The 25558-nt window shown below is 40.0% G+C and overlaps 1 protein-coding gene across 4 annotated transcripts in view; it reads right to left on the bottom strand.

The window, feature by feature from the left end:
- The window catches only part of LOC103467108 (Ral GTPase activating protein non-catalytic subunit beta), a 48696-nt gene that overhangs the window by 4288 nt on the left and 18850 nt on the right, over window positions 1-25558 (bottom strand). The window contains exons 9-30 of one of the 4 annotated variants that reach the window (XM_008413186.2): window positions 18541-18763; window positions 17948-17983; window positions 16911-17112; window positions 15742-15909; window positions 15520-15634; window positions 15076-15223; window positions 8501-8565; window positions 8270-8414; window positions 6654-6784; window positions 5931-6113; window positions 5680-5828; window positions 5078-5265; window positions 4468-4571; window positions 4219-4371; window positions 4037-4096; window positions 3439-3648; window positions 3193-3351; window positions 2210-2375; window positions 2011-2133; window positions 747-877; window positions 515-623; window positions 290-368 (exon numbers count right to left, since the gene is read on the bottom strand). In XM_008413186.2, coding sequence (XP_008411408.1) covers window positions 290-368; window positions 515-623; window positions 747-877; window positions 2011-2133; window positions 2210-2375; window positions 3193-3351; window positions 3439-3648; window positions 4037-4096; window positions 4219-4371; window positions 4468-4571; window positions 5078-5265; window positions 5680-5828; window positions 5931-6113; window positions 6654-6784; window positions 8270-8414; window positions 8501-8565; window positions 15076-15223; window positions 15520-15634; window positions 15742-15909; window positions 16911-17112; window positions 17948-17983; window positions 18541-18763 — 3047 coding nt within the window. The remainder of the gene's footprint in view (window positions 1-289; window positions 369-514; window positions 624-746; window positions 878-2010; window positions 2134-2209; window positions 2376-3192; window positions 3352-3438; window positions 3649-4036; window positions 4097-4218; window positions 4372-4467; window positions 4572-5077; window positions 5266-5679; window positions 5829-5930; window positions 6114-6653; window positions 6785-8269; window positions 8415-8500; window positions 8566-15075; window positions 15224-15519; window positions 15635-15741; window positions 15910-16910; window positions 17113-17947; window positions 17984-18540; window positions 18764-25558) is intronic. The other 3 variants (XM_008413187.2, XM_008413189.2, XM_008413188.2) reach the window with 3 other exon arrangements.

Below are 25558 nucleotides of genomic sequence, written 5' to 3'. Positions count from 1 at the left end.
TTAAAATAATAAAGTAAAGCTAAACTTGAAGTTCATTAAAAGCGATAGATAACATTGTTCACTGTCACAACAAACTGCTCTGCCACACACTTTTTTCTCTGCCAACCTTTGCACACACTTCATAGGAACACTTCCTGTTTTGCACAGCAGATTTAAAGTACCATTTTGCAAAACAAGTGTTTCTTTTTTTTTTCTTTCTTCCTTTCTGCACCTGATCTGAACCAAATCACAAGACGATGGGTTGTGCATGGCGGAAAGCAGAGCGCGTTCAGCGGTAACCTCTGAATACCTGCAGGAAGTGCTGTTGCTCATGCTGGCCTCCAGGCCTGTGCTGGTTTCCGCCAACAGATCAGACAACGGGAAGTTCTCTGCAGACCAAAAACCCAAAGCAATCATCAACAGTCATGTCATATTTAATAGCTTCAGATAATTTTGCTGAACCCGGAAAAGTTTTATTAAAACATTTGTATGGCCACATGAAACAGTTTTATAACTAGAAGTAGTGTGTGCTTACCGATATCATCAAAGCGCTCCACCCAGACCACAAACACTTTGGTCTCAGGGCCCAGCTGGGGGTAAGACTTTCCGGTCGATGATCTCTTTGTCTTCACCAAAGGACTCAGCTGCAACAGCAACACAACTTAGCAAGTTTAGGCAATGAGTACATAAAAAAAAAAAAAAAGTTAAATTACGTTCTGTGACATTGTCGTAGAGGTTCTGTTTAGTCAGACAAAATGCAAAGCTACCTTTTTAGCGGACTCAAGGCTCTCAGAGTGGTTGGGGAACAGTTCCAGTGTGAGATTAGATTGCTTTCCAGGAATGAGGTCTGTGTTGGTGTCTGCCTCCACTGTGGAGTCACTGTGCACAGACGACTCCTCTGCAACATAGCAACCCAGAAAAGTCGCTTTCAACAACCTGGTTTTTCATTACTTCACATGTGATGGTCCTGGTTCCTGATCATTTTTAAATTGTGATTTTGAATCTTTCCAGACTTTATCCTCAAAAATTAATGAACTTTTGAGTAGAAAAAAATAAACTTTTCTTTTTTGTCCCTCTACCACAAACCACACCGCAGTGTGACAAAGTACCATTTTATTCTCTTAGTTTTTAGGCCAACTTGAGCCAAAACAGAAAGCACTTCCACACGATGCAAAAAAAGAAAAAATCTTACTAAGTATATTTGTCCAGTTTCTAGTTCAAACATTTTAATACCGTGGAACTAAGATTAGCTTTACTTCAGRGATCCTCTTAATATCTCTGGAAAAAAAATTCAGCAGGATAAATATGCTTGTTATAAGTCATTAAGTCTTGAAAATAGATTTTTAAAAAATAGTAATTTTACAGGAAGTTTTTTCACTTATAGAGATATTTTTCCAGCTTTAAGTTAAAAAATTTGCCAGTGAAACTACTAATCTTTTTTTAATTCATTTTCAAGAATTATAGATTTAAAACAGGCCTATTTATCTTGCTGAAAACCTTTCAGTTTGTTTTGTTATTGTAAGTGTATTAACATATTTGAACTAGAAACTAGACAAAAAGACAAGTTAAAATGTTGTGTTTTTGCAGCGCAATTGCAAAAATGAAAATCAAAATACCAAATTGAATACAGATCTTTTTTTAGTTTGTTTTACAAAATTCCAGAAAACAGGGATTTCTGTGGATTGTTCGGCATCTGAACCAAACTTAGATCCAATTGAAAACACTCAAATAAAGAGATCTGGAGGCCAAACGGCCATTTTTAGTCTGTCAATGAGTGTGTATTGTTCTGTCAGTAATTCAAAAACCAAAATGTTGAATAAGTTGTATGAAAATTGCAGCTGTGATGTGACAATGTAATCACAAAGGCCATTATCTAAAAATAAATATATTTTTTAGGAACAAATAGATTTGATCTCAGACAATGAAATAGTAAAGTTCCAAACTAAATTAAATTTTTTCATGCCTACATTAATTTGTAAAGTGGCTAGCGCCAGCTAAAGCTCAATTGTGTAGAAGTTTCTGAACACAAACCTGAATTTTCTGTTAAAGAGGGAACAACAAAGGCGATCTCTGTGAGACCATCAGCGTAGTACAAAACTTTCTTCTCTCCGTTGAACACAGAACCTCCCGTGTCCTCGGGGCTCGCTGCTTCCTCTGACGAAAACAAAAACCGTCATTTGGTGAAGATAACAGCATCAGTTGCTGCGTTTGGAACTGTTCATAAGCTGACCTGTCTGAAGATCAGTGCTGTCAAAGCAGGAGTTCAGGGACCAGCTGGTGTCCAGATGGCCTGTCCACCCCGGATGGTGGCCCACATCCACAGGCCAGCCCAGAGACAACAAGAACTCCAGGAAGTGGGGCTGGACAGTAGCTGACGACTCCACATTTCTCAAAATCTGAGCACCATGGAGATGCACATTAATATACCAGAAAATCATTTTGCAAACAGAGTGAAAAACAGCATCGATGTTCTAACTAAACAGAAAAATCTGTCTGCCCAGCTAGAACCACAGTGAAGAGCTAAACTTCCTTTTCAAGTCTAGATCATTTGTGTTTCATATTTTCAGCAACAAGGCCGAGCGACATGGACGTAAAGTTCCAGCACTGATCTTGATAAACACACACATTTATAAAGAAGTGTGATTCATTTCACTAACGCACACAGTAACTGCATTCAATCATGTTTACTGATATTTAATGAGTGGAGAAAATAATAAAACTAACCAACAGTATGAACAGTTTTAGGAATTTTAAACATCATTAATTGGAATTTATTTTTGACAACAGTAAATCAAATTGCTTATGATAAGAATTTTATCATGTTAAATAATACAACAAACACCTGGTTCAAAGACCTTAACACCATAAAAACATAATAAACATATACATAAACATAATAATCATAAAATAAGCAACAAAGAATACAATTTGTCAAATGTCATAATCAAAATCATCAAACAAGTATTCATCAAATAAATTCACAAAAGTTCCAGTTGTGAGGAATCAAAGGCAGATATTTGATCAGGTGGGTTTTTAATCACTCAGTGTTTCTGCAGCATTTCTGCAGTTTTCTGGAAGTTCATTCCAGAACAAACTTTTAGTTGTAAACCATTTTATTTTCAACCAACGCCAAAATCTATTTATAAAATTTCAAACTGCACATCTTCAAGGTGCCAGTAAAATACCTGCAGAGTCTGGAAGTCTGTTCATTACCTCAGAGCTGCTTTTCTGTCCCGCTCTCACGTAGAAAATAAAGACAGTGTCAAACGGTCGGCAGGGCAACAGATCCAGATAGCTGACGTCATCAAAAAAACCCGGCAAGGACGAGTCCAGGCCGATCAGATGAGGAGGTAGACGGCTGTTGTTGGGTTCCTGAAAGAAGCGACATGAAGGTGGTAAGCTGGTCGAGTAACGGCAGAGTTTTCAAAAGAGAGGGAGGGGAAACGTGTTTGTACGGACCTTTAGGGCTTCCAGAGACAGAAAACCGAAGTGAGAGAGGAAGAGGCGTGCTGTCTGGAACTCCTGCGAGGGCAGAGGAGGTTTGCACTCCGTCTGAGGGTCTGGGAAGGTCTTGGACTTTAAGAGCTCCTCGCTGCGCCGCTCCAAAGTGTTCTCATAGTCTATCTGCTTGGCCATCAGACTGCGAAGCTTGCTGTGCTGAATTTCCAGCTGGAAAGGAGACGATGTGGTAAAACAAAACAAAAAACAAAACAGGAACTGGACAACCGGCAGCTGATTGGTAAACCTTCACCGTAAGACTCCCACAACCAGGACAGGAACCTCATCCTCAGGTTAATATGCATGAAAACCTTCATCTATATCACAGCACAATGAATAGAATAAGTTGCACAGAAATTCAGAGAAATTAATCTTTATCCAGGACTTGTGAAGCTTTCTCTGTTAACTTTGTCTCAAAATGACAACATGTCAACTGATTATGGACTTCCAGAAAGCTAAAGAAGAACTGGATTACCATAGAAACCAGTTACACTAACCCAACTACCTTCACCTGCTTGTTTTTCACCCAAGTGAATTTTGTTTGTCTTCAACAACTTACGTATTTACACATCAGTGAACTTGTGGCTGCTGAATCATCCTCATAGCCCAAACAACCCACCTGAGTTTGTACAGTAAACAACAACAATCAGCTTCATGCTGGTTTTCAGCCACAGTTAACCTTCAGATCTGCAGAGTTTGCATGAAACTGTAAACAGGAAGCGATCCAATGAAATAACGTACCTCCTTACTGACGATGTCATCCAGGTCTGGAATGCTGACATCGGCTTTGACCAGAGGGATCTTATCCACCTCCTCTGGAAAAGGCCTCTGCTTCACGTTGTACTTGATGCCCACATCGTCATTTGGCGTTGGGCGGCTCTCAGGAACAAACATCTGCCATGGGAGGAGAAATGTGGACAGATTCAGACTGGAGTTGTTGGCATTACTATGGACACCGAAGTTTGACAGTAATTTCTGATGAGATCTGACCCTCTGATTGGCACGAGCCCCTCTTGGCTGATGGAAGAGCTGCATCGTCCAGGCGTGTCGTCCTGCTGTTCCTCGGATCAAAACGGTCACAGACGGACTGGGATCTGCAGGGACAGAAATGTCAGTGAAGTCAGTGAAGAAAATAAAACGGGTTGATCACTTGAGGAGAACATCATTCAAATTCTTAGCTAGTTTTCTACAGAAAACCTTGTGCACTGATATCAATATTAATATCAATACCTGATATTAATACAACTATAATGGTCAATAACTGATGTTATATAGATTTCACTACCCTTTCAACACCTCCATCTGACTAACTCAGAGAAGGTAGCTTTGATTCTTCTTTATTGAGAAACAGCATTCACAATGAAAACAGCTTTCAGTGCAACCTGGTAGTTAATGTATGGTGTGTTTACTAAACAAAAAAAAGATTGAATTTTTGAGTTTTCATCCTGCCAGAAACCAATCAGGGATGATCAAGCTGAAACCTGTTTGATTCTCGGTGAGTCTAATATTTTAAACTCAGCGATAATGTTTTAAAATAAAAGCAGGTCAAATCATTTGTAACAATAAAACAAAGATGGGGGCATGATGCTGCGACACCGACTCTGCTCATTGCCGAGAGGTTGCTCCAGCATGGCAAGGATCACAGAGTTGTCCAGGACAAAGTAGCGGAAGTTAGTGGCTCCTGTGGCACTCAGTCTGGCGTAACGTATCAGAGTGTCTTCGTTCAGCAGGCTGCAGGTGGATGCAGGTCCGCTCGGAGAAGGGAAAGCCCCCAACACCTGCATGATGCTGGGGAACACCAGCAGGAAAAGCAATTCAAAGACGTGTGTCAGTGAAAGCAACACAGTGCAATCTAATAGGATTCACACACAAAAAAACGTTGATTACATAAAGAAAAGAAAAGTTTTATTGTCTTTCTTAAGTCTTTTACAAAGTCAACCTGATGATTTGTTCTATGGCTTGTTCTTTACAACATTTCTGAAATGACAGTTATACATACAATCTATCACAATCAGCTGACAAGTTAGCCTAGAAAGAGACAACAGCATCATTTCATTTTCATTACTTCATTTCCAGTCACTTTTTGTATCAGGATAGTAAGACTATAATCATTAGCAGCAGTCCTAAAGTCAGACAGACAGTGAGTGTTGAGGTCGGAGTGACTAAAGTGTTTACAAATACCGCAAACACTGAACATCTCACCATGACAACGTGGCCTCAGCGGCGTCCTTCACCCTCATTGAAGCTGGATTGTGCTCCTTCTCCGCTTTGTGACGCACTTCCTGCTCATGGCGAGACTTGCTCCCAGAGATTCCCAGTTCCACGATCTCCAACACTTCCATCAAACAATCCTGGCAGATAAATGGAAATGCGCTTCAGTTCAAGAAACTTTCAGCACCGACTATCTAGACTGAGCAAAGATGAAAACTTTTTCAGTGCGTCTTTGAACGCACCTTCTCATCCAACATGCCGGGGTGCTCTGTGAGCCACACGCAGAGAAACTGGAAGGCAGCTACAATCATGGAGTGAAGGTCTCTGGACTGCAGAGGGGCCGGCCGGCTGCACTGGTACACAATGTAGCCGCAGATGGAGCTGACAGCACGTTTACGCTCCGAAGAGTCCACTCCCACCTTCACCTAATGAAGACACAGAGTGTCTGGGGGTGAGGTAGATGGCCGCTTGATTTTGCATTGCACGTTTGTCATTTTCAGTTTTCTGAAAGAAGCTGCCAGTCTTTAAATTCAAAACACTCCAATATTTCAGGACTCATGATGTCTTAGTCACTAACAAGGCTACAACTGATCTTTAGCAAAGAAAAAGATACTTATACTTAATCGTTGCCATGAGGTACTTTCCCACTCTTCCATCCTTTATTTAACACAGACCTCCCAGTCTCAATATTTGTTGCTGAAAAGCAAAGCAGCTGCAGTTTCACACACTCTACCATGTTTATTTTTGTGATGGTAGAAAATGTCACCGTCCTGCATTCCTCCCAAACATCTGGTTAGACTGGAAATACTGTCCAATGGTTGTTTTAAATAAACATGCATGGCTCTGCAGAGGAACCATCAAAGCTCTCAGTTAAAGTTCTCACACAGAGGTGTGAACAAAAGTTCATTTGCTTCTGAAGCAGAGAGACCGACCGGCAGTAACACCTATTAAAAGCTTGTTCTTACCTTGGCCAGTCCCGCCAGCAGCTCCAGGGCAGCCAGAGAAATGCTCATGTCTTGTCTCCACTGAGAATTGAGCCTCTGTGTGACCAGGTGGATGCTGCGCACCAGCAGGCCTGCAGCCGTATCTGGAAGAGCTAGACCATAAAACACCCCGAAATACCAAACACCGCGAAACAGAAACAATGAAGGGATTAAAGCCACACCGCCACAAGGTCCGACAGGAGAAACACTCAGGGTCCATTTAGCAAAAAGAACAACATCATGCATCAACAACATCTCAACACTGCATAGCATTAGTTACAAGTGTAAACGTAGAGAAAAGATATAAAATACACACAGAAAGAGACAGGGCTGAGCAATGGGAGCAGATATATTATTGGTTAATGTGAAATGACTTAATTAATATCTAAAACATTTACAAATAACAGCTGTTAGATTCATCTAGCCAGTAAAATTTATCACTCAGTCATGTGAGGGAAAAGATCATCTCTAAATAACCTTTAATTAGGGCTGAAACAAGTAATTGGATTAATTGTACTGAATTGATTATTGAAATAATCGTCAACTAATTTGGTAATCAATTAATCATTAACTGCAGTTTATAGACCTGGAGAAAAAAAGACCATTTGGTTAAAGAACATAGAGCAGAAGTTAAGCAAAAAAAMMCAAAAAAAAAACATATGTACATTTTGCATACAACATTTAAAAAAAAACCTTTGCAAAAAACTCAAGTGACAAAGTTTTAACTTCATCTGGTTCAAATTCATAAAATAAATCTATCAAGCATCTTTTGATTACCAAATATTAAGTGGTTACTCCAAAAACAGCCAACAGATCCGTTCTACACTATATTCATGTTGAGTCAAGCAGAAATGGCCGAGCTTTTCACATGTTGATGTTAGAATTATGTTTTAGCTGCAGATGCATCTTTTGCTACAAACAAACAACTATTCCCTAAGAACATTTTGTTTTTGCAATTTAGACAATAAAATGTTCATTTTCTAATTTTAAGGAAAAAAACTACTGGTTTATTTGTGTTTTGTTATGCATTTCTAGTATTGTACAAAATAAACTTAATTTGTTAAATGAAAAATCTGCAGACGGTGAAAGTCTTTTAGTCCAATTAACTGATTAATCTTCAGAATAATTGATTACTAAAATAATCATTAGTTACGGCCCAAAATTCAGGGAGACAATTTWAAAAAAAATAAATTTAATCATTAGTATTTTTTTCTCACGTATTTCTAATATTGTATAAAATAAGCTGAGTTGGTTAAACGAAATGTGCCAATTTTCTTATGTGATTAATTAATTAATCATCAGAATTGATCACTAATATAATCATTAGTTGCAGCCCTACTTTTAATCAGACCAGAACACTCCAAGCAGTCATTTAGAAAAAAAATAATAATAACAAAGTTGGAAAAATTGTCTGAAACTGTTATATCACAGCAAACAAATGAATCACCTACAAAGACATTTTACCCAGCGCTTCTTAACTCTGCACACCACCTTAACCACGTTAGCTACAAACAACAGGCATGTTAGTCTGGTGTTGCTGCGAGCCTCAGTGAGCATCATTGATGAAGGTCAGTGAGTTAGCTGGCTGCGTGTCTCACCGTAGTCTCGGAGCAGCGCTTGCGCCGGACGCTCACAGTCTGGGCTGGTGGCCTCTGTGCTGCCGCCGCTGTTAAAGCTGATGCCACTGTTGGTGCGACTGTGACTCTGACTTCTCAGCGTCACATGGCTTCCATCTATGCTGCCCTGAAAAATGGGGGACGGCAGCCATCTTGACGAATCCAGTGGACCAGTTGTTGAAGAGAAAAGAACGGGTCTGATCTGAGCCTTACCGTTTCAGTCTGGGCTCCTATGGCCTCCAGCAGYGCAGAGTCTTGGACGATGTTTAGCATCGCACCTGAGAAGGATGGAAAAATAATAATAATAAACACACAAATAAAAATGTCAACAAGAGATAATTGTATACAGGAATCCCCCCAGTGGACCTGGCAGCTCGCCATCCTTTACTAGCGCCACTGCCAGGCTAAGCCTTTCTTGTTTATGTTTTTAGGAAAATAATAACAATAATAAAAACAAAAAAAAAACATTTTTTTTTTCTTTTTTAAGCCGGATTGCAAGCATCTCTGTTGCTCTGAGCGCTTCACTGGCGGAGCAGATTTATTCCTAAAAGTTATATTTATAGAAGATAGGTTTATAGTTTATGCATTTAAAGCCGGACCAATCACACCGCTGGCGCCTCTGCGCGTTGCCTCACGCGGTGCGGTAGCTCTTGTAAAGCTGTAGTAGCTTTACATCAACCCCCTTTGAGGAATTATAATACTTTCCAGAGAAAAAAAAGAGAAAAAACCGAAGAGGGGCCGACAATGTTCGTAGTTTGGAGCAGAGGTTGCGCTAGAGTTTTTTCGTTGTCCGTCAAAGAAAAAAATAATTTAATTTCCAATTTCTAGTCATCAAACGAAACATTTATTATTTCTCTGTGAGAACGTTTTTGAAATCAGGTAACATTTCACAAAATGACGTGATTAGAAGACGACAGAACTCTGATCGTTTCCTGATCCCGCACTGACTTCCCTCAGCGGGAGAAAAAACCAGCAGAAGCGGATCAGCTGCTGGACGCTCCARAGCCTCTGGTCYGTTAAAGCGTCCAGATCAGAGATGATTCTCTGACAGATATTGTTCTTAGTCTGATTAATAATGAGCTCCACGATGTTCTCTGTGCGTAAAGTTGAAACTGTCTGAGCACCAAGTGTCAGCTGCGCTTCATCACAGTCTGGACAGAAACCAGCGAACTGCTCTCTGTTCTTATCAAGACGAGGCTGAGGAGGGAATCTGACATATTAACTCAGTTAAGTTTTTACTGGTTTTGTTTTTAAAACACCATTAACGTAAGCAGTGTAACTATATATTGTATATTTGGCGTTTGTCATCTCATGTGTGATTAATTGGAGCGTAACCGTGGAGCATTTATTGTCCAGCGCTCTGCGCTTGTTTCTAACGGATCTGCACTTTAATTTCTTTCCTCTCTCAACAGTCAGCTGTTATTCCTCTACTTAAACTACAATAAGTAGATCATAACATTCTCTTTAGGTTTTCTCTGTGTGCTCCAAACTCATTAAATGTAAACTCATTAGAAGCCCGAACCACCATCAGGCAAATAATTCTGGTCCGACCCGAAATATTGTTACCTGTCAAATTACCTGTCACAACAGAGCTTCCTAACCAAGGTGTCCATAACTCTTCAACATGCTGTCAGCTCCCGGTCAGAAAGACGCATTTAGTTCAGTGTCCATGAGATGATATTCAGAAAGGATCTTTTATTTGATTGATTTTAGTTTCCTCTGTGATGAACTCTGCGTAAAGTCTGTCATGTCTCCATGTGCGCCAGTCAAAGGTGTTAATTATAACATGTCAAATGACAGAGGGGCTTAAAAAATAACCCAATTCAGTTTCAGTTTATTCAGTTTGGTTATTTTTTAAATATATGACTTTAAAAGTGTAGCTCCGCCACCGCAGATACCTACAAGTTTCTTCCAGACATTTCCATTCTGGTGAGTGTCTAAATTTGCTCTGTTGATGTGTCATAATTTTTTGCTATGATTTTGTCTGAGTGTCATGTTCAGTTTATGTTGAGTTCATTTAAGCGGGTCAACCTTGTTTAGGTCGGGTCAATATTGTTTAGGTAGCGTAGTCCGAGTTTTGTCAGTGGACATCGAGGTTATTACATTATTGTGAAGTAAACCATTTTAGTAGTGTTATCAAATTTACAGTATTAATACTGATGTGTGTTCTGATATGTCCTCTTAAAGGCAAACCGACGTATGAAATGGATGAGCTCAATCCTGACTGGGGTCCAGCGCTGAATATGGGTCACTGAGGTCAACGCCACAACATCAGAGACTATTTTTATTATTTACCCCAGAAGAGGTAAATAATAAAAACACAGTAGCGGAGGCAATAGAAGAGGAGCAGGTTGGAGAGGCTGAGGAGGAGGAAACCCAGGAGAGGAGCTCAGCAAGGCTGCAGACTGAAGAGGAACCATTTGTGTTGAAATACAGTTGGAAGCGGCTGTTTTTTCTCATTCAATAATTTAATGCATTAAACATCCATAAATCGTTTGATTCAAGCACTTCAAGTTGCATGTAAACAAGTGAAGAAATGAATCACATTTTAAGTAAAAATTTTATATTTAAATATTTCAGGTAATAAACATACATGTAATGAAAGATTATAATTTTAAATAAATATTTTATGTGATTAAAGTAAACAATTATATAATCAGACATCTGTCAGGACACTGGGTTTGTTTTGCTTTTCATTTTATTTAGCTCCATGATTTAATTCACTTTAGCCCTTCATGGTCCTTTTGATATTATTAGAGGTATTTAGTGAAGTTAGAATTATATTATTGCTTTTCCTTGTTTGTCTGAGTTAATCTCAAGCCTTCTTTAATGACTGGTTTCTAGTAATGTTTATTTCTTAATTTGATCACCATAGGTTCAGTTATTCTTCCATGTCTGAGTCTGTATCTTTCTTTAGTAATTCTAGTTGGGTTATTTCTTTGTTTAGATCTTCTAGTTTCTCTAGCTCTGTGTTCCTTAGTTCTTATTATTAGATCAGCCTTGTTTCTATTTAGTTCTGGTTTCCCTCATATCTTTCTCTTCTAGTTCATCAGGTTTTCTTTACTCTTAGTGTCTTTTGTATTAGAAGTATTTTTCAGTTCCCCGTTTCCTCCCGTTTGTGTCCCAGCAGATCTCCTTAGTTTCCCTGTTCCACCTTCTCCCCAGCCCTCAGCAGGTCCTGTGCCAAATTACTCACACCTGCTGTCACTCTTCTCATTTAGGCCGTTGTCCCACTGCTGCAGCTCCTCTTTTTCAGTCACAACTCACCAGTCCAGCTTGTTATCCTGCTCACCACGTTGCCAGTTGTTACGTTTATTATCCCTCATGTCTCCTGTTTCATTGTGTTTAGGATTTCCTTGTTTTCCCTGGATTTTGGAGTTAGTTAGTTTATTTAGTTCATTAAAATAATATCCACATAAAGTAAGTCTACTGCCTGTTGCATTTGTGTCCACCGCCACATCATGACACAAACCAGATGAAAGAGCCCATCTTTAAACATTTAACGTGTAATTAAACAATAAAGGTGACAAATTTTATGAAATAAATCATACTTTAATAAATATTTGTTGTATTTAACATATTTCAGGTAAGTGAACATGTAGTGAAATAGATCCTGTCCTAGAATTTTATGCAATTGAACATTACGGGTAACAAGTGATGATTATCTGAAGTAATACATTTAATGAATATGTTTTTAATGTTTTTTAAAATATAATTTTGGTAAAAAAAATAAAAAAATAAAAAAAGGGGTGAAAATGGAATAAAAATATGCCTAATCTATATAGTTTAGTAGAATAATTTCACACAGATTTTGAGTTAATAGGTCACATGACCTAGAAGCTATTAAGGAAAATACAAAATTTTGACTACAGAAATAGCTAAAAAATATATATATAAAGTGTTAAAATGTAATAAAGATGAGTGTGACTCAGTAGAACAATTTCACACAGATTTTGAGGTAATGGGACACGATTTGGAAGCTACTGAAGAAAACATTTGATATTTATTGAATATGACTTAAAATTTTAATAGAGGATAGTGTGCCTCGTGTAATAGCATGAATGACCACTTTTTTGTATCAGTTGGTCACAAGACAAAGCATTTATTTACAGGAGTGTTTGGTTCGGAAATTGACGGTCCCTATGTGAAACTCTGAGCGCTTGAGGAGGGACCAGTAAAGAACAGCTGGCCGAAATTAGCGTTCATAAATCAGATCAACCTTGAGCTGAACGCCCCTTACTCGGCGGAACGCGGGATATCCTGTATCCAACTTGAAAACAACTTCAGTGCAGTCGGTAACACAATGAAAACACCGGAGTTCTGAGTAGTTTGTTTTGGTCTGTGGACACCAAAAATGGCGCCGAGCGACACAAACGTCATACGCTGTGACGTCAGCTCCAAAGCTATAAATTTAAGGTGGTAAACATTCATGAAACATTTGATTCAAGCACTTCAAGTTGCATGTAAACAGGTGAAGAAATTAATCACATTTAATTTGATATTTAAAATATTTCAGGTAATAAACATACACGTGATAGATTATATTTTTAAACAAACATTTTATGTGATTAAAGTAAACAATTATATAATCAGACATCTGTCAGGACACTGGGTTCTTGGGTACGTTTTGCTTTTCATTTTATTTAGCCTCATGTTTTAGTTCACTTTAGTTTAGCCCAGGGGTGTCCAACGTGGGTCCTGCTTCCCCAGCATCCTGCATGTTTTAGTCTCTCCCTGGTTTAACGCACTTGGATCAAATGATGGCTCGTTAGATGGCGTAAGGAACATTGACAAGCTGAAAAGGTTGTTGCTATCACAAGGGAGAGAACTAAAACGTGCAGGATGCCGGAGCTAGAGGACCGACTTTGGACACCCCTGGTTTAGCCCTTTATGGTTCTTTTGATATTATTTGATGTATTTAGTGTAGTTAGAATTATATTATTGCTTTCCTTATTTTCAGTCCTTTATAGTGTTTCTGGTTAGGTTAATTCTTTAGTTAAGGTTCTGTCCTCTGAGATATTTAAAATATTGAATATGACAAACATTTTATAGAGGATAGTGTGCCTCGTTTAATAGCATGAATTATCACTTTTTGTATTAGTTGGTCACAAGACAAAGCATTTATCTACAGGAGTGTTCGGAAATTGACGGTTCCTATGTGAAACTCGGAGCGCTTCAGGAGGCATCGGTAGAGAACAGCTGGCCGAAATAAGCGATCATAAATCGGATCAACCTTGAGCTGAACGTCCCTGACTCCGCGGAGGGCGAATATCCAGTATCCAATTTGCAAAACAACTTTGCTGCGGTCGTTAATACAATAAAAACACCGGTGTTCTGACTAGTTTGTTTTGGTCTGTGGGCTGCAAACATGGCGCCGAGCGACGTAAACGTCATACGCTGTGACATCAGCTCCAAAGCTTTTTAGAAGGAGATATACTGTTGCAGCCAGGCATGATTTAATGTTATAAAATACAGTTTTACCAAGTTGCTCAAAGTCTAAACTGGCATTGTTGTGCATTTAAGGTGTAAAGTTTACCTTCGACCAAACGCCCCCCAAAGGCATCCCATCGCCCCCTTTTATAAAAATTTCCGCCAGCGCCCCCTGCCGTCCTCTGAACGCCCACGTTGAGAACCACTAGTCTAAATCATGTCATCATGTCACAGGAGAGCCTTCTTGCAACTCATAGCATACAGCAGCTTTTTATGGCACACGACACAAAAACAAGCTCCAGGTACTGCGAGTTTGTGACACCAACTGCTCAGCGGCTTCCTGTCCTCTTTCCTCTAGCCATGCCCAGGGCCACTTGTTTGCAATTCCTTTCTCAAGTAAACGTGTTTCTTTACCGGGTCAGACAAACTCCATCTTCTTTCATATCGCATTTGATTTAACCGCCGAACCGATCGCATGCGCTTCTTTTCTACAAACCGTTTTACAGTCATTGGTCTAGAACACCGGAGCTAGAACTCTGATTGGCAGACATCTTTGTCTATTATCTACAGTTTAGATGAGGCGGGCCGTTTGGTATAATGCTCGCTTTGCTTGAAAAGCAGGAAGTCTGGCCCCCAGACGGAGCTCTTTAAGCCCTGAGACTACAGTTTGGTTGAGGTGGACCGTTTGGTCAAAAGCTGGAAACACGGCCCCCGGCGAATCTCTTTAAGCCCTGTAAATTGTATTTGTGAACAAACAGAGCTCAAACTTAAAGATTAAACTCACAGCATCAGGTTGTCGCTATGGTAACTAAACAATCCAACTATGGATATTGGTCTCTGAACTTCTACAAAGTAAACTTGCCAGCTCCTTAAAATCTTACATTTAAATGGTAAACAATTTAAAATCTTTTAATTTATGTATGCTGAAATTGAATCAAATTTAGCAGCATTGATCATCTCAATAAACAAGTGTTACATTCATGTATCTGTGGTCTGTTTTAAAATATTAGCATTTATGGGCCCCCTGAAGCCTTGGGGGGCCTGATGGAGCTGCTGACTTAATTTGCATTAAACAAAAGGTGCAAATAATTGATATTCATTTTAATTGTATATTTTGATTTGTTGTTTTTAAGACTAGTTGTGGGTTTAAGTAGTGTTTTACTGGCGGTGTTTCCCGTAACGTATAATTACCGAGTGATATTTTAAAATTTCCTGTCACCTTAACATCTTTTAATACAAAAACACGGTGGACTGCCGGTGGACCGCCTCAGGACCCCGACCACTGGGCTTAGCAAGTTTTCTGGGGAAAACCCTGGTGTAGGTTAGCCATGTACATGGAAATGGGAAGGAGGTTTTACCGAGGATTAGTTGCGTGTTGGTGGGATCGGTCTCGGTCTGCAGAGCTCCGATGAGGACGTTAACGAGACGCAGCCTCAGAGACAGGAAGGAGACGGGCTGGTCATGAGGCCAGCCGTCCTCCTCGTTGAACTTTCCCTCCAACAGAACCTAAAGGACATAAACCAGCATGAGAGATGTTATTCGCATATGTTGAAGAGCGATTTCTGCTAGCTTGTATGAAAACTAGGTCTGAAATTATTAATTGTGATGAATTGATTACTGAAATAATCTTCAACTAATTGAGTAATCCTTAACCTGAGTATACGGATTCAAAAAAGACCAACTGCTAAAAAACATATTCAAAGCAGTAATTACGTCAAAATTGTACAAAAAATAATATACATTTCCAATGAATAAAAAAAGCTTTGCCAGAGAGAGCAGAAGGCAGAGTGTGGAGAGTTTACCTCAGATTTGATGTTGCCAAAGTGATGTGGCAGAGGCAGCATTGCAAGAAGGATATTAATGGAAGCCCTCCTCAAGTCTGTAGGATTTACATACATTTTGAATTTTGACAGCTCCCTAAAGAAAAAAAAACAGGATGAGAATATAAAATATCCTATAGCACCATTAAGAGTAAGATCAAAGGTAGTTAGAAACAGTAAATATTTGCTGGTGTAGAGTCTGACCTGTCTGGCACAATAGTCTCCAGAGCAGCAATGAAATAGGGCACCACCACATTGATGCCCTTCAGGTCAGTACAGAAAAGAGATGAAGAGTTGAGGATGATAGAAGCCAGAACGGGTCTACAGATGAAATCAGAAATCTGGAGACCCTGAATCAGAACCATGTAGAACCTGCACAAAGAGGTGAAGAACAGCAGAACATCTTCCATTATGGGGGTGGCATCAATATGCAAATGCATGTAAAGATTTTAAGACATCTGGACTAAAACAAATATGTTATAGATTAAAATCCATAACATATGATGATGTCAGAAGCATCAACTAGATGAGGCATCTTAGGCTAAATATGAGCACACCAAGGTGTAGCTTCTAACCTTCTTGGTAAAAGAAAAAAAAAGACCTAAGATCCAGATCTCATTTCAGGTCCCTCTTGAAAATGTGATCTGGATCTCAATGGGGTTTACCTGGTTAAATAACGGAAATAAAAAAAATAATTTAAAAAAACGGAAAAATAGCAGTTTTAGTGATTTATTTACCACCACATTCTGATTCAGTTCAACCAGAGTGTTAAGTAGACCAGGATGCAAAAAGAGTAGTGAGGCAGAGCTCTTATAAATCAGTCCATAAACCAAAAATGAGTTACATTTTTTTTAGATAAGATATGATGAGGCTACATTTATTAAACATCAATTAATTTTTTTTGTCCTTTAGGGAAAAGGACAAAACACAGAAATCTTCATATTTCTTTGCCACACTACGATTGGCCGACTGAGAAAGAAAAATAAAATTATGAGAATAAAGTCATAATACACAGGAATAAAGAATAAACTCATACCAGAATGAAGTCATACTCATATGACCAAAGAAGTCATATGACAAAAAAGTAAAAATGATACACGAATAAATGTTACCAGAATAAAGTTGTAATATTAGAAGAATAAAGTCGTAATTTGATAACACTTGCACGAAACAAAATTTTACTTAAAACAGTAATTTTATGACATTCTTCTGGAAATATTATCTTCTTGTAATTTAAATAAAATCTCCTTATCTGGCCCAAACACTCCATCAAATCACCCTTATACAAACCAAAGAAAATCCTCCATAACCTTTCAAACTTGTACAGACTGCATGTGAACGCAGCACACATTCAGGCTGCGGCGTTTCCTCACCTCGACAGGTAAACAGGAAGAATATCCTCTCCGGTTTTTTTGCTACAAAAGATGCGGCAGAGCGTCCCGCAGGCCTCAGCTCGTCCTGTCTCATAGCTCTCGGGGAACTCGTTGATGTCGAACAGCGGGTTGGGCACCATGGAGTCGGTGGACATCTGGGAACCCTTCCTCCTCAGCTCCAGGCCCATCTGAGTGGCTATCGCTATGACGAGCAGGAAGACAGGGAATGAGAGGACCGGAGCAATGTGCTCATTCTTAAAAGCATGCAGGTATTAGAGACAGGCAAACACAAACAGATCTATTACAGCTGAATGGAAAAAGCCATCCGTAGAAATCCAACACATCAAAGCAAATAAAAAGACATTTATTGAGGTAAGAGAAGGAAAAACAGACTACAGTGACTCCAAACAGACACTCCTCTTCAAGAGCATTCAAGAAGGAAAATCTGACACAAAGAGTTTGCCATTCAAGCTGCACCTCTGTGTTACATGTAGTGTAAGTTGTGCTAAACTGGGTCATTCAAAGTGGAAAAGCAAAATCCCTGTGTCAGCTTTTTGTGATGTCGCAGTTAACATGGGGATCACCTGAAGTACAGATCATTCACTTCATGCACCGAGGCATCAAGCCAATTAAAAAAAAAAAAAAAAACACAACTCAAACTGAACACATTTAAAAAATAAAAATAAAAATTACACAAACCAAAACATTAATGCAGAAGTAGAGGGAGGGTCTGAAACGCAATAATAGATTAGCATGACTCAACCAAAAAGAAAAAAACTGAAATGGGGAAATGGTGTCAACAAACTGGAGACATTATGGTTGAGACAAATGGTCAGTAGGTGAAATCCATTTCATCACCTTTGGAAAAGCGTTGAACGAATGCCGGTGGTCTTTTTTAACTTATATATATGACAAAGAGAGGGGGCATGAAACCATGGTGATAATGGCAATGATCATGAGAAATTCAACTGAAAAGCAGGAAGATTTGTCAAGAAACGCAAATCAAGTGAGGAAAAGAAGCTGCCGTTCCTACTTACAAGATTTATAAGAAAGGAGAATTTGGATAAAAGAGGCTGCAAGATAACAGAAATAGTGAAAAGAGACAAAAATCAAAGCAGATCCGATATTTTTTAGTTGTTCTGTTTGATACACGACTTTTGACCCACTGAAAGTATTGGACAGTATATCAGACATGGTAGACACGTGCAGGACATTACACCAAAAAGAAGAGTTAAGAAGAACCAATGATGAAACCAAATTACTTAGTAAAACTAAAAGCAATAAGTGCTTTTGAGGATTTTTAAGAGAACGTCACTGTAAACCAAAGCCATAGAATATAGTTGTAGCATTAGCCAGGTTTAGATTAGCTGTCTGATGCAAAATGGATCAGGATCAGATAGAAATCTTATCTGTGGCCGCTTCTAACCAAGCCCTCCACACACAGAAACAACAAAGATTCAGAGACACAGTGAAAAAAAGAAAGAAAGAAAACAAATCCCAACAACTCATGATAAAAACAAAACACCATCACAACAGAAAAAATAAACACACTAATGAACARCAACATAACACGCAGACTGGTACCATGCAATCAGCTGAAAGTGCCGCAGCCCAGAGGCTCCCTGCTTACCAGTCATGCTGGGATCCCGGCTCAGGCCGCTGTGCAGCTTGCAGTGAACAAGAGCAGCGTCGAAAAGCCACTGGCCAAACAGGTTGAGGATGCTGTTGACCTTTGGCCTCGCCGGGGCCGGCAGGGGCCGGGCCTCCCAGCTGCTCTGGTTGGGGCTGGACAGAAGGGTGGGGGAGGATGACGGCTGCTGCTGCTGGGACGCTTTGGCTGGCTGGCTGCTGCTCTGCAAGGGGCAGACCGCACAGAGGGACGTCTCATTCATTTTTAAAACATACACTTCTCTAGATTAAAACAACAAGCAGGATACACAGTCTTATTAACCCTTTGACAACCACACCAAGAAAAAAACCTGTGAAAAATTTTTCTTTGCATTTCTTTTACCCTAGGGTGATCCATAAACACAACCAAAAAAATAGTTTTTCAACAGACCCTGTGGTTTTTGAAATATTGATCTCTACCAAATGGTTGAGATGTCACTTAATGGTTTAGGTACTTAATAAAAATACCAAGTACAGTAGATAAATTTTAAAAACATGCTAATTTATAAAGAAATAACAAAAAATGTCTGGGGTATTGGATACAGTTTATTTCTGTCAAAATGCCACAAAACACTGGTTTTTAATTTCAATCAAGGAAAACATTGCGTCGAACAAGGAAATATTGCATTATTAATTTCCCCCATCTTCAGTCAGTGTCAGCGATCAGGTTGAAGCATGATTCATGGTGCCAGTAGTCATTCCAGTGACGGGAAATTGAAAACACCCATAAAAAGAAGGATAGCTAGGAAATGCTCCATTTCTTCAGGGCTTGATTGGATTCCCCAAGTCTTGAGCAGAGTACAAATTGGTGTGATGTGTGATATGTTCAATCATCTCATTAGTGAAGAGCATTTTGAAATACTGGAAAGGTGAGGGTACAGTTTCAGGGGGTTCAAATCTTGAATTAAGAACCTGGAACTCATCAATGTCTTCCTACTTCCAGATTCTTCTTGTGCTTTTGTTGGAGCCTGAGGTGTAACTTGGGTCGGCATTGTCATTTGGCTGCTCCAAGGGAACAGTTTTTAGTGTGTTTCCCTTTCCTGCTCTTTTTACGAGGTGGCTGTGTAGAAGATATGCTTTTTGAGGGAGCCTCTTCTTCATCCAGGGATTCAAAAGAGCAGTCTCCAGTATCATCTGCTTGTGTGGGCTGATAATCAGGATCTTCTACTTGGTCACCATCGCTCAGATCACCATTAGATTCTTTAGGATTCTTTGGTACAAGGGCAAGAAGACTGCGTGGTCAACTACATTTGCTTAATTTGCTACATTTACCATGAAGTGACAAATCAACCGTTTGGTTGAGCGCATTTTAAAAAAATTATTAGACCTTTAATTTTGCTTTTTAGGTGGTATCAACATAATTCTGTTTATTAAGGTCTATAACACTATAGAAGTAGAAAACTATTCCTACTTCTCAAAGTTTCACCACAACCAGTCGATATTTGTGACAAGAGTTTTGTGTTTCCGACTTCCTGGTTGGAGAGGGGAAGAAAAAGAATACTATTTAAAGAAACAGTGCCCTCTAGTTAATTTCTTTAGCATATCATACTTCAAGCAAGTGGCAGAGATGGCTCAATCAGGTTAAGCTAAGTTAGGCACTCCTCATATTGAGATATAGAGACCCAAAATGTGCTCAACCAAATGGTTGAGTGGGCAGTTAAAGGGTTAAAACTGTGTATTAGGGCAATTGTAGATAAACAAAAAAAAGAGTAAAGTTAATTTATACCCAAGACAAGAAGTCCTTCACTTCCATACTTTCTTTCATACTTCCACTCTGGAGTTGCCCACGGTGAGAGGCGCCGGGCAGGAGTGGGAATACTTTATGTCCCCCATCTTGGCACCTGTACGTTGGGGTTCACCCCGGTGAACGAGAGGGTAGCGTCCATCCGCTTACAGGTGGGGGGACGGGTTCTGACTGTTGTTTGTGCTTACAGGCCGAACAACAGTTCAGATTACCAACCCTTCATGGAGTCCTTAGAGGGGGTACTGGAGAGTGCCCCTCCTKGGGRCTCCCTTGTTCTACTGGGGGACTTCAACGCTCACGTGGGCAATGACAGTGAGACCTGGAGGGGCGTGGTTGGGAGGAACGGCCCCCCCGATCTGAACTCGAGTGGTGTTCTGTTGTTGGACTTCTGTGCTTGTTACGAAATGTCCATAACGAACACCATGTTCAGGCATAAGGGTGTCCATATRTGCAGTTGGCACCAGAACACCCTAGGCTGCAGTTCGATGATCGGCTGTCATCGTATCATCGGATCTGTGACCGTATGTCTTGGACACTCGAGTGAAGAGAGGTGCGGAGCTGTCCACTAACCACTACCTGGTTGTAATGGATAGTGAGCCATTAAAATAAGTTTAAATTATTCAAATTTGTAGACCATTTATTATAAATTATTTAAAATGAATTTTCTAAATAAAGGATGTTACAGATGTAATTAAAAAAAGAAAAAAAAAGAAAATATTGGAATGGTGTTTTTTGCAAGTATCTTTGAATGTGGGTTTAATTTCACTGTAAAGTTTAGGTCATTGTAAAGAGTTAAGATGTCACTGCCAAGTGAAAAAGGACTTTCTGCTGAAGATTTGTGTGCTGAAGTAAAGCCAAAAGGACAAGAGTTGGTTTCAGGTCCTCACACAAGAAAGTTAACTGAAAAAGAAGAGCAGTACAGAGAAGCAGAATCTGCAAAACAAACAAAGGCATTTCTTAAATATTATGTATCTTGGAAACAAATTGCCAGAGAAGCCAGGAAGAAATTAAAAAGTTTCTGCTCTCAGGAGAATTTGGTGAAATAAATCAGCAAGTCCAAAACGGTCTAGATAAAGTGAAACAGAATGAGTTTCTTCAACGTAATTCTTTAAATACTCCAGATATTGTGCAGAAACTAGATGCCTGTACTATATTAACAAATGAGATTTATGATCTTGTGTGTAAGCGTTTGGAAGGGAATATTGTTGAAGAGAAATTTAATCAAGAAGTTGAAAAGGAAAGGGTGCGAGAAATCTTAAATAGAGATGAATATCAGTCTGTTTTTGGAGATGCCTTTACTGAAAGTTCTTCATGTACATGTGGTTCATCAACTACCAGCTCCAAAGTTTCTCAAGAGCGGGTAATGGCAGAAGCTAATCTTGTGGCCAAAAATTTTCAAGTTAGATCCATGTTGGAGATTGAAGCTCAACATGCTAAAGTCAGTAAACTTGAATGTGAGTGGAAATATCATGAGTCCCAGATTATGGCAGAAATGAAGCAGAAGGAGGCTGAAGTGCTGCAGCAACTTGAGAAGAAGAGCAAGTTAAAGGTAATGGAAACAGATATGGAAGTTAAAATGGCTGCAGCTCGGGTTGATGTTAATAGCAGACTTGAGGATGGTGAGAAAGGGGAAAATCTTGATTCTAAGCCTGAAGTTAAATCAGTGCAACCTTTAAAAAGCCAAAGAAAGTCAACTGCAAGGGCTGCATCAATTCTACCACCTCAAGTTTGCTCTGAGATTCCTGCTTTAAACTTGGCTGAAGCCTTAACGAGCTCGTTAAGTTGAAGTCGCCTTCCTGTTCCTGTACCTGTCATATTCTCAGGTGACCCTTTGAAATTTGTGGACTTTAAGATATCCTTTACAACTTTAACTGATTCAAAATCCATCTCTGCTGGGGAAAAAAATGTATCTGAAAAGTTCTCTCTGGAGAAATCCAGAAGGCTGTAGAAGGTTTCTTGTACAGAAGCTCCAAGGACGCATATGAAGGTGCTTGGTCAGTTCAGGAGATATATGGAAACCCATTGAAACAGTAGAGTTGTCGGTGACTGAAAGGCCGTCAGTCACCACCCTCGCAGTAACTGCACGGCGTGTGGGTGAGGGGAGTTTTACTGAGGACAATTGACCACGTCAATCAGTGAAGCTAGTAGCCAAAGCCGCTTGGACCCATCGCTGCTCTGAAGTACTAAGAGAGGCTTTGGGGACAAGCAACTCGAGGACAAAGACAAACAGGAAGTTGAGGACGATGCGCGGTCGTACGTCCAGAAGATGCAAGCAATTCCACAAGGAAGTGGTGAAATGCATCTGGAGCTCAAGGTCAAGTATCAGAGAGCGCACACGCATGAGGGAGCTCATTGGTGTGGGGACGATGAGGTGGACAGCTATGTCCAGCAAAGGAAGGTTGTCTTTGTCGGAATCGAGAAGTGGGACAGTACTCCCAAGGGAAGGGAGGTTCCAGAAGAGCACGTGTATGGGGTCGTGCGAGGCGTGCATGAGGCCCTAGAACATGCAGGCGTACAACCTACACGTGAGGAACTGGTGGAACAAAACCTTTGGACATCCCCTTCAGACCATCCGATGCAGCTGCGGGACTGAGTATGTGGTCCATACGCAGGGCTCCCAGGGCAGCGGATGGAAGGGTAGTTCATCAAGAGCACATTACCCAGGGGTTCAGTCTGCATGGATGTAGGAGACCCCCTGGATAACAGAAAAGAGAGGTGAGGAGTAGCTCTTGGTGCTGATGGACATGGTGTAACAGTGACAGCTGTAGAAGAGCAGGTCTTCCCTTGCAGAGGAACTCCATTCACGGCACGGAAAGCAGGGAGGAGAAGGCACTTCTCCTTTTTGCCCAGAGAGGGAAAGGTCATTGAAAACAGGGCAGAAAGTTTGGATTAAAGCTCAAGATCGGCTGACAGCCACGGTGATCAAGCTGAAGTTCAACAGAATGGATTTTGTGAAGCAAGTACTGCACTGTAAAACAGTACTACTTATGAAGAAAGGGGTCCACGAGGTCAGTGCTCAAGCCAGTTCTTAGCTACAGCGAACCAGAACATTGCAAGAATCAAGCACCATGTCATCCTGTGTTAGACTGGCCACTATTAGCACTTTGAAATGCCTTGCTGCTGAAATGTGCTATACAAATAAAATTTGATTGATTGATTGATATTACAGGATGATTGCCATTCAAAGAACAACTTCAAGGCTTAGGACTGGGAGGGCCCTGAAGAAATTGGATTATGCTAAAGAAAAACTCCTGTCACAAATGGATGGATTAAACTGGAAAAAGGACTGAAGTCGTGAGGAAGGAGTGGCGACATAGACCACCACCAAGATCAATCCTGCAACAAAGTGTTGAAGTCACACCTAACACTTTGAAGCAACCTGTGGACTACACGGAGTGCATCTAAAAGAATAACTGTTTTGTTTGTTTTTCTTCCTCATCAAACTTCAACCTGGAAAGGGTCAACACTTCCCTCCCAGGCCCTGGCAACTGTTTCATCCTGATGTTCAGAACACCTATCCTGGATATTCAGCGCTGTAAGTTTTGATGAGGAGGCCAAAACGCTGCAGTTTTAAAATTGGACATTTCCTGTTGCCTCCGACAACTCCAGTACCCCTTTAACGACCCCAGCGGCGGAAAAGGATTATGATTATGGATAAAGCGTCATGCTGCTTATGCATTTTGCTTTGCTCTGCTAAACTTTTTTTTTTTTTTTTTTTTTGAGGCTTTTTGCGTCAGCCCATCAACCTGTCCCTAAGGAATCTTCCACATCCTGAAGAACCGACAGTTCATCCAGCGGAGGATTTTTTTGTCACTGTTAAAGGATCAGAGCGACCTGGGTTCTCTTCGACATTCGTCACTTCCTGAGAGACATCAAAACTCCAAGGAGGGGGTGTCAAAGAGCAGTGGAGTTTTGAAGACTGCTGAGCCCTTGGTGACAACTGAGGATCTGAATCTTCACATCCCAGATTGCTGGGCCTTGGTGACGATGGAGGTTCTTCACATCCCAGACGGCCATCTTCTCTTTCAAGGGGATGAGGACGCAGACCTGCAGGAGGGTGTTGGGTTCCCAGCATGTGAAAGGTCTGACCTCGAGGAGGGGGTGTCAAGAAAAGTGGAGCTCATCCCACTTCCCCATGCTGGAGATTTAGTTTAATAATAACAATGAATAAAGTTACYTTTACAATTGAGTACACAGGTGACACAAGACCCAACAGTAGAGTAGGACAGTAATAAAATTAATCTGGTTGTGTGTATTGCTATTGTGTCCTGCAAACTTTGCTTTAATTCTACTTTTTTCTATTTAATCATAAAAAATCAGAGTCAGGCAGAAAGAGAGTCATGAAACAGGAAGAGCTGGTTTCCTGAAGAAAGGGGAAGTTTCCAGCCTGCATCAGTATAAAAATAGTTCTGACCATTCCTTATTTTAAAGCATTAAAGGTTTAAAGAATAAAATCTAAACATGTTGAGTAATTGGATAAAACCCAGAGTGAAATACTTAAATTAATAATAATAACTTATAATTAGGCCAATAATTAATATTGGTTTAACCAGTGGTTGATGTTGGTTTGATTAATAAGAATATTTACACTTACTCTTACACTTGTGGAAGTACTTAAAGGTGAAACAAGTAACTGTAACTTGGTATCAGATAATTAGAATAATGGATATTCTTGGTTTCTTGTCAGAAGTGTCTGTAATAACTCACATTATGATTATAATAAGAGTTACTAATAGGTTATTATAACATAAATGAATGTTAAACCAGAGAAACTAAAAGGTTATAAATGTGATTTTGACATTGAAATTGAAATGGTGTAAAATGTGTAACTGTAATTAAAGGTCACTGATGTTGTGTTGAAAGTAGATAGTAGGTGAAAGGTCAGGGGGAAAGAGGAACTGATAGGAGAGCAGAGGTAACCAAGGCCTTATTGCTAAACTTTAACTTTCCTAAGAAAAGGTTGGGCAGGCAACAGACGTAGGAGGACTGTTGAGCAATTCGGGGATCATTGAAACAGACATCAGGTCTTGAGGTCTCCAAGGTGATGGATATGAGATCATCTGTCCAAGCAGTCAGCCAATGAGAGGCACAGCAACAAAGCTAGCCAATGCAAATGCAACAAAAGGTGGATAAACCCTTTATAAGGTGGGTACAAAAGAGGAATCGTTGGTTGGATCCTTCAGGCAGCTTCGAGCCAAGACGGAGATGGACAAAGAACTCTGCAGCTGAAGAAGAG

Source organism: Poecilia reticulata, linkage group LG7 (genome assembly GCF_000633615.1).
Source record: "Poecilia reticulata strain Guanapo linkage group LG7, Guppy_female_1.0+MT, whole genome shotgun sequence".
In the NCBI taxonomy this organism is placed as follows: Eukaryota; Metazoa; Chordata; class Actinopteri; order Cyprinodontiformes; family Poeciliidae; genus Poecilia; species Poecilia reticulata.
Note: the sequence above shows the minus strand (reverse complement) of the source record. Positions and strands in the feature narration are given on the sequence as shown.